The 13,230-nt window shown below is 38.3% G+C and overlaps 1 protein-coding gene across 1 annotated transcript in view; it reads right to left on the reverse strand.

The window, feature by feature from the left end:
* HMGCR (3-hydroxy-3-methylglutaryl-CoA reductase) overlaps window positions 1-12,211 on the reverse strand; it is a 28,631-nt gene extending 16,420 nt beyond the window's left edge. The window contains exons 1-8 of the mRNA XM_004766857.3: window positions 12,091-12,211; window positions 6,437-6,624; window positions 5,876-5,987; window positions 5,505-5,592; window positions 4,522-4,606; window positions 3,513-3,618; window positions 628-734; window positions 403-519 (exon numbers count right to left, since the gene is read on the reverse strand). Coding sequence (XP_004766914.1) covers window positions 403-519; window positions 628-734; window positions 3,513-3,618; window positions 4,522-4,606; window positions 5,505-5,592; window positions 5,876-5,987; window positions 6,437-6,601 — 780 coding nt within the window. The 5' untranslated portion in view covers window positions 6,602-6,624; window positions 12,091-12,211. The remainder of the gene's footprint in view (window positions 1-402; window positions 520-627; window positions 735-3,512; window positions 3,619-4,521; window positions 4,607-5,504; window positions 5,593-5,875; window positions 5,988-6,436; window positions 6,625-12,090) is intronic.
* Between the last annotated feature and the right edge of the window lie 1,019 nt (window positions 12,212-13,230).

Below are 13,230 nucleotides of genomic sequence, written 5' to 3' on the forward strand. Positions count from 1 at the left end.
CCCCATGCTTGTTCTGTGACTAAAGCAGTGACCCACTGAACTACTAAAAACATGCAAAACAACAGGTTTTCAAAGAGTAAAGAACAGGTTCTCAAAGAGAGGTAAAGTGGAGGAACTTGAAAAATCTGTTTAGGGGAGAGAGATGAAGAGCCTCAAAGAAATGAGAAACAAGAAAAAAAAAAAAAGGAAGAGGAACATCAGTGAAAGATGTAATTATAGTAAATTATATAGTTTACTTATTAATTAATTAAATATAGTAAATTAGAAAATATAGTAGATCAGTGGAAGAAGTAATTATACAATAATTGTAGAAAGATAACAGGAAGGAGAGAAAAAAGTCAAAAAGCAAAATATGACACTGGAACTAGAGATACTAAAAGGAGAAGAAAACTATGTAATTACCATAATCATCTTAACTCTCTGAGTAACGGGATTTGGTTTATTTTCTTCCTCTTCTAAAACTCGAGCAAAATGGCTCAGTTGCCAAATTGGACGACCCTCGCGGCTTTCCCGAGAAAGCTACAAAGAAAACCAGTGTTACATCAGAAGGTACTGATTTTATTTATGTGAACGGACGTGATGAGAAACATTACTCCTTCTAACGCCGTAAGTAAGAACTGCTCTTACCTCTAAAACCAAGGAAACGCAAGCTGGGAAAAAAGTCATGAACACAAAGTAGTTGGCAAGAACTGACATGCAGCCGAAGCAGCACATAATTTCAAGTTGGCGCACCCCTGGTTAGAGAAAAATTAAATGTATAATTAGTAAAGTACATGTATTTTTGATAGAGTATACATCACAGGGACTTTTCCTTTAAGCAGATGAATACAAGAAAATATTAGTAGATTAAGCTCTTTACTATTTACTGGAAGAAGAAAGAGGAACTCCGAGGTGATGACAAGCCTTAGAGCACAACAGGGATATTTCCCTCAAGGAAGGAGAACTTGTCTTCTCCCATGTCTCAAATCTATCACAATGCCAGGCACAGTTGCTGCACTTAAACACATATCTGATAATCCCCTTTTAGGAAATGGTACTACTCTGTTTTGATATAAGAACAAGCCCAGGCTACACTAATGTGCAAACCTCAACAGTTAGGACCCAATTCCACTCTTTACCAGAAAAGCAATTCACCTGTGGCCCAAAGACTTTTTATTAAAGTAAAACCTACTACCAGCTATGCCATTCCTGATACAGCACTGTAATAAAGACTTTATCTGTACTACAGGACTCTAATCTCAACAGAACTTCTACTGAATCTATTTATGTTCTTATAATTTTGGTTAATTTCATTGATCTGTTTGAGAAATTAAATAATGTGCAAAGGCAATTCAAGATCCAAAATTAACAAACATTCCACTACAAAATGTTAAAGGTATCACTTGGTAATCTTCTCAAATAGAAGGTAACAGAATTTTAGAACTGAAAAAGACCTTTGATTACCAAATCCTATTCCTTCAAGATTACAAATAAACTTGAATATAAAACAAATTTCTGATTCACTTGTATTAAATATAAAAATGTTTTGAAATGTAAATAAGAAGTTATTCCCTCCTCTTACAAATTTGCTAACTAGAATACAAGAAACTCAACAGTATATTTTATTTTTGAATTATTTACAGATCATTTGGTGAAATAATAGAATAAAAACATACATTGTATTTTTCTTCAAATTCTATAGCACTCTGTCAACTATACTTCAAAAAAAATCTACAGCAATTACTCTCAAAGGTGGACATTCAATATACAGCTATAACAAAAAAGCACTATGAACAACCTTGTACTTTAAATAGTAGCCAAATGTAATCTTTTCAAACCTGAGACCACAGAAACAATACCTGACCAATGCTTTTACAACCTAGTTATCAGCTGTTTCCCTCCACACAACAGGACTACTATTGCTGCCATATGCTCTGTAGACATTCTTCCCTCTCCATCCTAGAACAGTCTCTCTGGGCCATTCTGCTACTACACAGAGAGACAGCACCAATCTATGTATTTCCAAGAAGTTAAGGCTTTTTCCTTTTTCAGTGGTTTTCCAAAGGGTTACTTCTTCTTTAACAGGTGTTAAATCTGTCGTTTTTCTACCCTAAGCCTCATCCCTAATTATAGCATTTCTGTATAGCTGTACCCATGTCTCCCAACTGGCTTTTCCAACTAGAAATCTCATCATGTCCTTTGTCTACTTCTCTGACAGCATGCCAAAATCCATCATCCTACTCTCCACATCAGTTTCAAATGAGTAAGCCTTGGTTTCATGGCCCACTTCCAGCTCCTGGCTAATCTTCTTCACCTTCCTATATACTCTTATTTGAATAAAATCACACAGATATGTTTTCAACCAATCAAAAACATTTTTCTTGATTGTGGCAGTGACTTAATAACTTTATCTTTGTCAAAACTCAAAACTCTATCTCAAAAGTAGATTTTAAGCAGGGTGCCTGAATGGCTCAGTGGGTTAAAGCCTCTGCCTTCGGCTCAGGTCATGATCTCAGGGTCCTAGGATGGAGCTCCGTATCAGGCTCTCAGCTCAGCAGGGAACCTGCTTTCCCTCTCTCTCTCTGCCTGCTGCTATGCCTACTTGAGATCTCTGTGTCAAATCAACAAAATCTTTAAAAAAAAAAAAGTACATTTTAAGGAATGTTCATTTTTTTAAAAAAATATTTTATTTATTTATTTGTCAGAGAGAGAGAGAGCATACAAGCAGGGGCAGTGGCAGGCAGAGGGAGAAGCTGGACTTGATCCCAGAATGCTAAGATCATGACCGGAGCTGAAGGAAGACACTTAAGCTAAGACACCTAAGCAACTAAGCCACTCAGGCCTCCCAAGGAATAGACTAGAACTGTAGCTACAAAAAGTAGACTCCCTAAGAAAGCCATAAAATCTAGTCTTAATTATTAGGAGACCTTAACAGCAGGATATATTCATTCTGGCAAATTTCCATGCCAGGCCACAATTTTTGTCCTATATAATGGAGTCCTATGTTTGATATTTAAGATCTAACTCTCTACTATCCAATTAAGGATTAAGAAAGATGTGTTGAGACTAATACTAGGTACTCACTAAGATGTACTGCACACCGTCTGATTAAATGTTCTCAACCAGCCTATTAGGTGGACCTAATTTAGATCTGGCTCATTTCTGACTCCTCACTGTCTCCTACATGACAATTAAAACATAAGGAACCAAGTCACTAATTTAGCCTGGGCAAAAGCAGGAGCTGGAAGGGGCTTTCCAAACATAAACACTAAAAACTCTCAAAAGAGTAGAACATAGAAAGAGAAGGTGGCATGGCATTAGTGAAAAAAAAAGGTAACATATTACTAAGTTTTCACTAAAGCAGACAGACATAAGGTCAGATAAACCCACATACTCATTCAATTAAAATCTTTTAAGAGTAATGTCACACTTTCAAAGTCAGAATTTAAGAATAACCAATGCAATCGGAGATGTTCTTTTTTTCCCTTCATCTACAAATTTACTTTAAAATATATTAAAAACTGCTTACAAACCTGACATGGTACCAACTCCAATCACCAGACATTCTACAAGAGCATCAAGGGTGAACGTGGGACCTAAAATTGCCATTCCACGAGCAATGTTTTCCCGCACTTCATCCTAAAACACAGACCAAATTTATCAAGGTCAGTAAGATATAAAACAACTTTCAAAAACATTGGAGAGTATGCCAGGGCCTCTACTAAAATCTAGTTTGCTGTATCAAAAGTAAAAGAAACAATGTAATACCACTAACAGGCATTCCAGATGCAAAGAATTAAGAAAAAGGTCATGTACAGTTGCTTTCCCTTTTCACTGAGTAAGATGCTACTTGGCAAGATTCCTCTGAGGTGGTGCATGAATCCTGCCATTTAAATACTACATAATGAAATACTATAACGTTTTATATTTGGCTATCACTTACAGTCCTTCGTTGCAATTTTTTTGAGACCTTGTTAATACTATGAAACCTAAAACCTATTTTTGTCAACATGCTCAAATGGTCAGGATACTCATCAAATACATAATCAAGGCAGAATTACATGTTATTTTATATTCAGGTATTCTGAAGCAAGACTATTAAAAATGTTAATTAACTTAAAGTGACTATTGAACACCAACATAAAACTTTAGATGGAAAATAATGCTAGGGTTAATGCTAAAGTTTTAGAAATAAATCTACCGGGAGACTATCTTCCATTATATCCTGTCCTGTTCTCTGATAGGTTTCAGTAAGTAGACACTCTTTCTTATCCAAAAGTCTCACTACCTAAATTTCTAAAATCTTCAAATAGGAAAATGCGGAAAAACTCCAAATTCCAGAACCTGTGGAATTAAGTTGTTAGGTAAATGGGACAGTTCCTGGGGTACCTAGAAAGACCAGTCTTAAGACTTGACAATTAAACTTAAAACTGTGGGCAATTCCTGATTCTTGAACTATGAAGAAACTATTAATGCTTCCTATTAATGTAAACAAACTGAAAGAAATACTAGTAACATACCTGTCTTAAAAATAATACTTACCTGTGAGTTGGAACTGAGGGCAAACTTTGCTAGAGCGCTTGCTCTAGAAAGGTCAATCAAAAGTAGGAAAAAGGGCAAAGCTTCACTGGGAAAAAAAAAATCAGATGATCAGGAATTTAACAGGATGTCTGGCTTAAAAATGCTTTCCACAATAAAACACCCGCCTCATACACTGTATGATTCTTTAGTATGTATACCTTTTTGCAGCCCGAAGGTACACCCTATACTCACTCCCTTTTGACATTCTCAAAGCTAAACATATGCACTGCTCAAAATATTTATAATGTTAAAAATATAATTGCATTTATACAGAAATACTTTTTGATGATTTTATAGCAAAATATCATCCTAAGTAAAAAATTTATCCTTGAATTAACACGGGGAAAAAAGTGGAATAGATAAAATTTTTTAACATTATTCACTATTTATGGAAGGATCCAAGTTGAAGCTTTCTGGAGAGACAGTTGGCAATAATAGCACTCAAAAGCCCCCAAAACTTACACAGGCACTGTCTCACTCCTAGGAATATATCCTAAGAATGAATATGAACACAAGGTAAGCCACAGAGACGTTCGTCACAGTGCTATTAATAGAGGAAATTAAATAACCTAACAATCCAATCCTAGAGGATTAAGTAAATGAACTATAATATATTCACACAGGGGAATACTAGACAACCAATACAAGTAATTTAACTTAGCATTAAGGACATGCAAAGATGTTGATGAACTATGATCACACATCAAAATATTATAAAGGCATAAAGAAGTTGTATGATCTCAGAATTTTTAACTGTAAAAAACCATAGGAAAGCATATACCAAAATGTTAAGAGATATTAACATTAGCTAAATGACAGCATGAAAAATTTCCCCATATTTCCTATAAACTTTTTAAAATGTATATATTAGAATATAACCTGGAGAAGAGGAGTTGTTAATTATATATTTTGGAAAAAAGTGTATTTATGTTTTAAATACTTACTTCAAGCCTGTCAATTCTTTATCTAAGAAATGAATGACAACTGTACTGAATACAAAACTTGAGAAAATTGTGAAGAGGCCAGCAATACCTAAATTGACAAAATTCAAACAGAAAAAAAATTACCCTTTATTACAAAAATAGTAACATACAGACCCATATAATATTCTGAAAGAAATATTATTTTCTCCAGATTATTAAGATCTCAAATATCAGAATGCTTACTCTCAATAGGGCAACCACTAAATGCGTGCAGTGTACTTTAAGCAATATACCCATTTCCATATACATGATTTAAACAAACAAAATTATGTATTTCCATAACAAATCAAAAATTTGATAGCACAAATAAGTTAAATGTATAAAATGATTACCCAAAATATATTTTGATCCAAGTTGACGTAAATTCTGGAACTGGAAGTAAATATACAGGATTGCTATGCATCGTGTTATTGTCAGAATTATAATGTCACTGCTTAACACATCCTATTGGAAGAGATAGAAAAAAAATCTCAATAGCTTTACCTTTTAAAATAAGCAACTAAAATTAAGAGTTTTTATTTTGTATGCATCATCAGTTTGTATATTACCATGATAATATAAATATAGGCACAATACAAGTCAAATAAAAATATTAAACATGCAAATCAAAAGTCAAGTCCAATTTTTAAAAAATCCACTATTTAAAGCCAATCATTTTTCTTTTAGTCACTTTTAAAGCTACTATTTTCTCTAGTAAAGTCAATTATACTCATTTCATGCAGAAAAGGAAAAGTTATTTCCAAACTATATAAGTAAATAGAAATCTGATTAAGTTCATAAATACTAAGTTAAAGATTTTACTTGCAACTTTTTTTATTATATGGTCACTAAGAGGAAATGCTCTTTAGAAACTGAAAATGAAATTTAGACAATATCAAATAAATTTCACAAACCTCTTCAAATTTTGGACACTCATAATTCCAACCACAGATCTTATTGTTACCAGTAAACATGTTCATGGACATCATACAGATGGTCAGTGTCACCGTCCCCACTATGACTTCCCAGGGGTGGGAGGCCACAAAAAGGCCGTGCATTCGGAAAAGTCTTGACAACATTGTAGCTACAGAATTCTTGGATCCTAAAAGGAATATCAAGTGTGAACACTTAGTACACAGATCACTGTATTTTTAGGAAAAGATTTTAAGATTTTGCACTGTAAACCCTGCTATTGTAGGCACAGTGTCTTATACATATGAATAATACTATTTGACAGTGTTCCTTATTAGTTCTGTAAAATAATTATAAAATCAAAATAAGAGGACTCTGATACTACTTTCTTACTCCCAAAACTTGAATCCTCTATTAGTCACTAGCAACCAACTTAAAAACTAGCTATTTCTTACAAGTTGTATGAATTCAAGCATTTATGATGGAACCAAATAAATATCTCAGCCCATGATATTACCTGAGCGAAGGAGGAGAGCAATACAACAGAAAAAAAAAAAAAAAAAAAGTGAGAAACAACTATTCACATTTGCTTTCTAATTACCCTGGCATAAAACGCCCATAAGCACCCTCTACATTCTCCACATTCTAGTTACGCAAAAGGCAAACACCATCTATTTGTTGAGTGTCCTCAAAGGCAGCATATGGCATGTTACTAGCAAAATGATGTTTAATGAAACTTCCTACTCTTACTGTCACCAGAGAAAAAAGTCTTTCCCAAATTTTACAGCTAATAAAATGCCACAACAGTACTGGAAGAAGAGGATGGCTGGCCAAAGTAGATGTCTATGACATTTAAAAATTCCCAACAGTGGCGCCTGGGTGGCTCAGTGAGTTAAAGCCTCTGCCTTAGGCTCAGGTCATGATCCCAGGGTGCTGGGATAGAGCCCCTATCGGGCTCAGCGGGGAGCCTGCTTCCCTTCCTTTCTCTCTGCCTGCCTCTCTGCCTACTTGTGATCTCTGTCAAATAAATAAATAAAATCTTAAAAAAAAAAAAATTCCCAACAGAACGTACAGGTAATTTTTATATTTAATCTTTAAAGAGAATCCGAAGCAGATTCCCCACTCAGGATGGAGTCTGACACAGGGCTCAATCTCATGACCCTGAGGTTCACTACCTGAGGTGAAATCAAGCGTCAGATGCTTAACAAAATGAGCTACTCAAGCGCCCCTGGAGAACATACAGGTAATTTTGATCTAACAACTACCATGACTAAACCTCCCCATGTCTGTTGGCTAAATTACAATAATTTCTATATTCTCATTTTTTAAAAAATCTGATACAGTCACTGGTCTCTAGAATAGGAACTTGTAAGCCTTCTTAAACTAAAATTAATGCTCACAATAAAGCATATTTAACTGCCCAAAAAAATCTATTTCAAATTAAGATTTAAAAAGTAAGGCTACTGAAATAAGTCAATCAGAGAAAGACAATTATCATATGATCTCACTGATATAAAGAATTTGAGAAACAAGACAGAGGATCATAGGGGAAGGAAGGGAAAAATGAAACAAGATGAAACCTGAGAGGGAGACAAACCAGAAGAGACTCTTAATCTCAAGAAACAATAGGAGGGTTGCTGGAGGTGAAGGGGAGGAGAGGGATGGGGTGGCTAGGTGATGGACATTGAGGAGGGTATGTGCTTTGATGAGTGCTGTGAATTGTGTAAGACTGAGGATTCATAGACCTATACTCCTGAAACAACTAATATATAGGTTAAAAAAAAAAAGTAAGACTACTGATTGACACACTAGCAAGAATTCAAATGAATCTCTTGTTTGTGGTAATACTAAGAAAATGACTCATTTATTGAAGACAGAAAATTAAAAAGCAACAAATGAAGAAAAAGAAAGTTAATTACTCTATCTAAAAGGTTAAGGGAAAGAAAATAAGAGTAGCTTTTAGGAACCAAAGCAATTCCAGAACATCATCCCCCATCATGTCACAAGATGTTCTCCCTATTTCAGTTACACCAGGCCCCAACTGGACAGCTGGCTTTCCCACTGCAGGTGACAATCTTTCATTCGATCAATTCAATCATGAAATCAATTTTGTGAGTAAGAACAAACAGGGTTTAATAAAATAAAATAGAAAAAATCACTGTAGGGCACCTGGGTGGCTCAGTGGGTTAAAGCCTCTGCTGAGCAGAGAGCCTGCTTCCCTTCCTCTCTCTCTGCCTGCCTCTCTGCCTAATTGTGATCTCTGTCTGTTAAATAAATAAATAAAATCTTAAAAAAAAAGAAAAGAAAAGAAAAGAAAAGAAAAAAATTGCTGTAGGTAAGAATATAGTATAGGTAGATATTATTTCTTAAAACTTGATGTTTCATGAAACTCTCTGTGTGTGTGTGTGTGTGTGTGTGTAGAGTTCCAACATAACATGTATTACTTACTGTGGGTCTCAATTTTAAAAATCAATAAGTTCTACAAATGTGGCATGCATCTGCCTGTGTTTATTCATGCTTTTTCAACCTTCCTCCCTGAGTCTTGTTCCTCATTTTATCCTCCAGAACCTTGTACCCACGCACAGCAGCTACTCAACAAATACCTGATTAATCAAAAATTTCATTAACTACAGGAGCATGTACTTTACTGACCCATCTTGAAATGGCCTAAAAATGACTTTTAGCCCAAAAGATATAAATATAACTGCTCACCTGCTAGCACACCACGCTGCCCACCCTTGGTTAAGGCTGAATGTAGAGCATTCAAGATATATATTAAAGGGGAATGGGGTAGGGAAGAGAGGCTACAGTCTATACACTGTTTTCAAAAATGGACAATAACAAAAATAGTTTCTATTAGATGAGCAAGGACTTGGGACTTAAAGCTTTGGAGAGTATTAATCATATCTTAGATTTGAATCCTACTAACCAAAAGCCTCATAAGAGCCTAGATTTTCAGGACAGTTTTCTATCACATAACATCCTTCTTATATTCAAAAACAAAAACAAAACTCTACAAACCGGTCTAAAGGATGAACTAGCATCAATGTTCCAGAAAGTCAATCAACTAAAAATACATGTCAACACTAGGTCAAAATGATTCTCCCCACCAAAAACAAACAAAGAAACAAAACCTCTCAACTTAGGTTATTCCCTATTAAGTTGATGTATTCTTCATTATTAAAAAGTTAGTTCAATTGTAATCTGAGCTGCCAGCAAGAAGGCACCCCAATTTGATCACAAATTGATTTAGCATCATTAACCCATAATTACCTATTAGACACATTATGTGGTCCCTTTAAAAGATTTCATGGTAGCATTGTCAATTCTGGGAAATTTCTTTCCTAGATATAAACTCATCTTTGCAACATTCAGGAAAAAATTACACATGATTCTGTGAACCAACCCCAAATACAGAGAAGCCCACCTATTTGGAAATACAAACTCGGTAAAAAAATGTTCAAGGTGTGTCAAAAGTAACCATAACTGTACACCATCTCATTTCTCATGAGCACCCTGCCCATTTCCCTGTGATTATGCAAAGTACTTAAATGCCAGAGAATCCAGTCTTCCACCCTCATCAGCAATTACAAGTGGCATTAGCAGGCTACAGGACAGCTCATGCAAATTCAATGGACACTATTTAGGCCAGGCTGCACTAAAAACACTTTACTTAAAAAAAAAAAAAAATCAAGCTAAATAGGCAGTGTATGCCTTGCTTATGCACAATGAAATATGCCACAAACATTTTCTTCAAAAGAAAAGATGATTTAAACTCAATGGACTCCTCAAACTCCTATCCAAGATGTTACAGAAACTACCTACCATAGCCATCTGCAGAAAAGGATGCTTTTGCATCCAACACTATTTCCTCCCACCCTGCACTCCTCCTGTACTGTACGTCCTAGCATATGATTATACACTACTTTACACAGCTCTCAAATTAATTGCTGTGTATATTTTGACTCTTTGAAGACAAGAACCACATCTTATATTGAATCATCCTTAGTTCCAACAGGATCTGGCATTCTGTTGCTCAACCTAGTATCCTAGGGGGAAAAAAAATCTTGCACTGGAAATCAGGAAACCTGGATTCCCCTCCCCCCATTCTATTACATGCTTGTAAGTCACATCTCTCTTTAGTAACTTACTAAGCTAGAGCTCCAAAGTTCTTTGACAAAGACAGGCATTAAGCGGAACCATATGAAACTGCTACTTTTGTAGGTTAAAAAAAAAGTCAAATTTCAAATACCTGCAATTTCATATGGGTCAACCTAAATACATACTGATAAACATGTAGTTATCCATCCATGGTTTAGAAAGTAGATCATGTAAGAATAAAATGAGCACAATCAAGCACATTATACACTTCATCCTGAAGTCTTGTGCCACACATGAGCCTCATATGTTGATGATTAATCTTAGTAAACTTTTTTAACCTTCATGTTACTAAATGCCATTTGTCCTTACTACCAAGTTTATCACAAGCAAATCCTGGAAAGACACAACAATGCAGGCCCTCAAAAAACAGTCGATCCCACTGTACACACCAGGCCTTTGCTACATTACCTCTAAATCAGAAAATGTCTTTCATTGCATGGGCAGTAAAATATATTCATGGGCAAAAAAACATTCTCTGCATTAAGATACTGAAATCATGCATGATTATTTAGTACAGCCCAGAAACAAATGCTTCCTATGACTTTTCAGGACCAACCCTAAGGCGGTCCTGAAATATCAACCAAGCTATGAAATATTTTCAGACGATCATTTAAGATGGAGTACATCCGCCTTCTCCTACGGCAGAAACTGACTGTTCTGTATTTGAACCCCCAAAGTACGTCTTTCCTAACCCAAACCAAATAGTTCCGGAAAATCTACAAGGTTTGAACTCAATTAAATCAGCACTAAAGAGACTAAAGACCCTTAGAAAAAAAAAAAAGAGAAAAAATGGAGGGCCTTGGTACTTGCCCAAGGACTTAAAAGTATCCTCTCAACTCTTCTCTCCTGGAAATAACCCGACACTTCTCTGCAGATCCACGGTTCTTCTTCACGGCTCTGTGTTAGTCAGCAGCATTTATGGAAATCTTCCCCATCACTTTAAAGCAAGATGCTGACGAACAGCAGCGCCTGGGCGTGAACGCTGCACTTGATAGAGCTGCGGGCCCAGCCCATCACACACACGCACCCCCAGCATTTCTCGAGTCGAGGGGCTTCTGAGGTCATGCTATCTGGCACCCTTTCCGCCGGATGACCGCGACTGCCAGCCTACGCGGACTACTTGGGACTTGGAGGGTGACCGCAGCTACCCTCGCCGGCCCACCTACGATGACCACCGCAGCCAAAAAGAAGCCGGCCCGCCGCCCGCCCCTCGGGCCCGGGCTGGCCGCCGGGCTCCCCCAGCATTGGTGCAGGCCGCCACTCGGCTGGCCGCGCCTCAGGACGTCTCTCCTTAGAGTCTCCGCGGGACCGGGCTGCCACACCCGCAAAGCCGCCACTGCAGCTCCTGGCAGGTCCGCAAGAGGGGCAGGCTGCCCCTTCCCAGGGCCAGGAGGAGCTCGAGAACCACCATCAACCCGGCCCTAATCCCACTCCCACCCACCACCGCCCCGCTCCCTCTGCCCCCGGTCTCCTTCGCCGCCACCGACCACCTCACCTCCGGATCTCACTAGAGGCCACCGAACCCGGGCGCCAGCGCTCCGCCTGTCTCCAGTCAACGGAGACGCGAAGCGGAAGGAACCTTCGACCTACGCACACTCGGTGCCGGCTGAACCTACGACCAATGAGAGAGGATCGTCCGATCGTCTAGCCAATCAGCTGGGTGCGGCTCGGCCTCACGGGGCTACGTCACGAACGGTCGCCTTAACAACCTCCCACAGCTCTCCCTGCTGCGGAGAACGGGCACCGCACCATCTCTCACCATGGCTCGGCCAACCAATAGCCAGGCGAGTCCCAGAACTAGGGCCTGCCTATTGGTCCAAGGGCCATGGGGGCGCCAGCATGGAAGCTGCTCGGGCGAAGGCGATAGGGGTTCGGGCGGGTGGAGTGTCCTACAGGCCAGGACCTGACCTGTGACCATCCTGGCTGCGAGAGTACTATGGGAAGCACCAGTGGGAAGCAGCATTGTACGGTGACGATAAACGCAGGGTCAGGTTGGGGGTAGAAAGCCCAGTTACTTAATGGAGAGAGAGAGATGGAGAGGAGGTGAAGCTGAAAAAAGTGAAGGTGGCAGCCAGGTGTAACCCAAATCTCAAAGCTGACCCATATTCAAAATCTAAAACGACACCTTCCTGAGACTTACCCATGCGTATAGATAGGTCCAGTCACTGGCGCCCCTCAGCACAATGCTTCTGCGTGGAGCACTAGTCTCACAACAGTCGATTCTGAAATGTGCCTCTCCTGTGTCTTATGCCTTCTCTCTGTCCCCTCGACTCTGAAATGCGCCTATCCCGTGTCTTCATTCTCTCTGCCCTCCCCTCGCTGTAGGCCTTTATTATCTCTTAGATGAAATAGTGCAATAGCCTCTTGTATCAGGTCTCTCCCCTCGTAGGCACTTCCACCTTAGCATCTGATTGTTCCAGAGACCTGCCCCCTGGAATTGCTCTTTGTCTACTGGATTAAAGAACCTGACACCACCAATATGTCCCCACCCCACATATCTTGTGTATCTCTCATTACTTACCTATATCAACGCTACATTTCAGCCAAGACTAACAGGCCTTTTCTTCAGTCACACTCAGTAACTTTTTACCTCTCTGCTAATGTTCTCCTTGTTTAATCTGGATATGCCTACCCA

The sequence above is a fragment of the Mustela putorius genome, unplaced genomic scaffold (genome assembly GCF_011764305.1).
Source record: "Mustela putorius furo isolate JIRA1106 unplaced genomic scaffold, ASM1176430v1.1 tig00537350_pilon_pilon_pilon, whole genome shotgun sequence".
In the NCBI taxonomy this organism is placed as follows: Eukaryota; Metazoa; Chordata; class Mammalia; order Carnivora; family Mustelidae; genus Mustela; species Mustela putorius.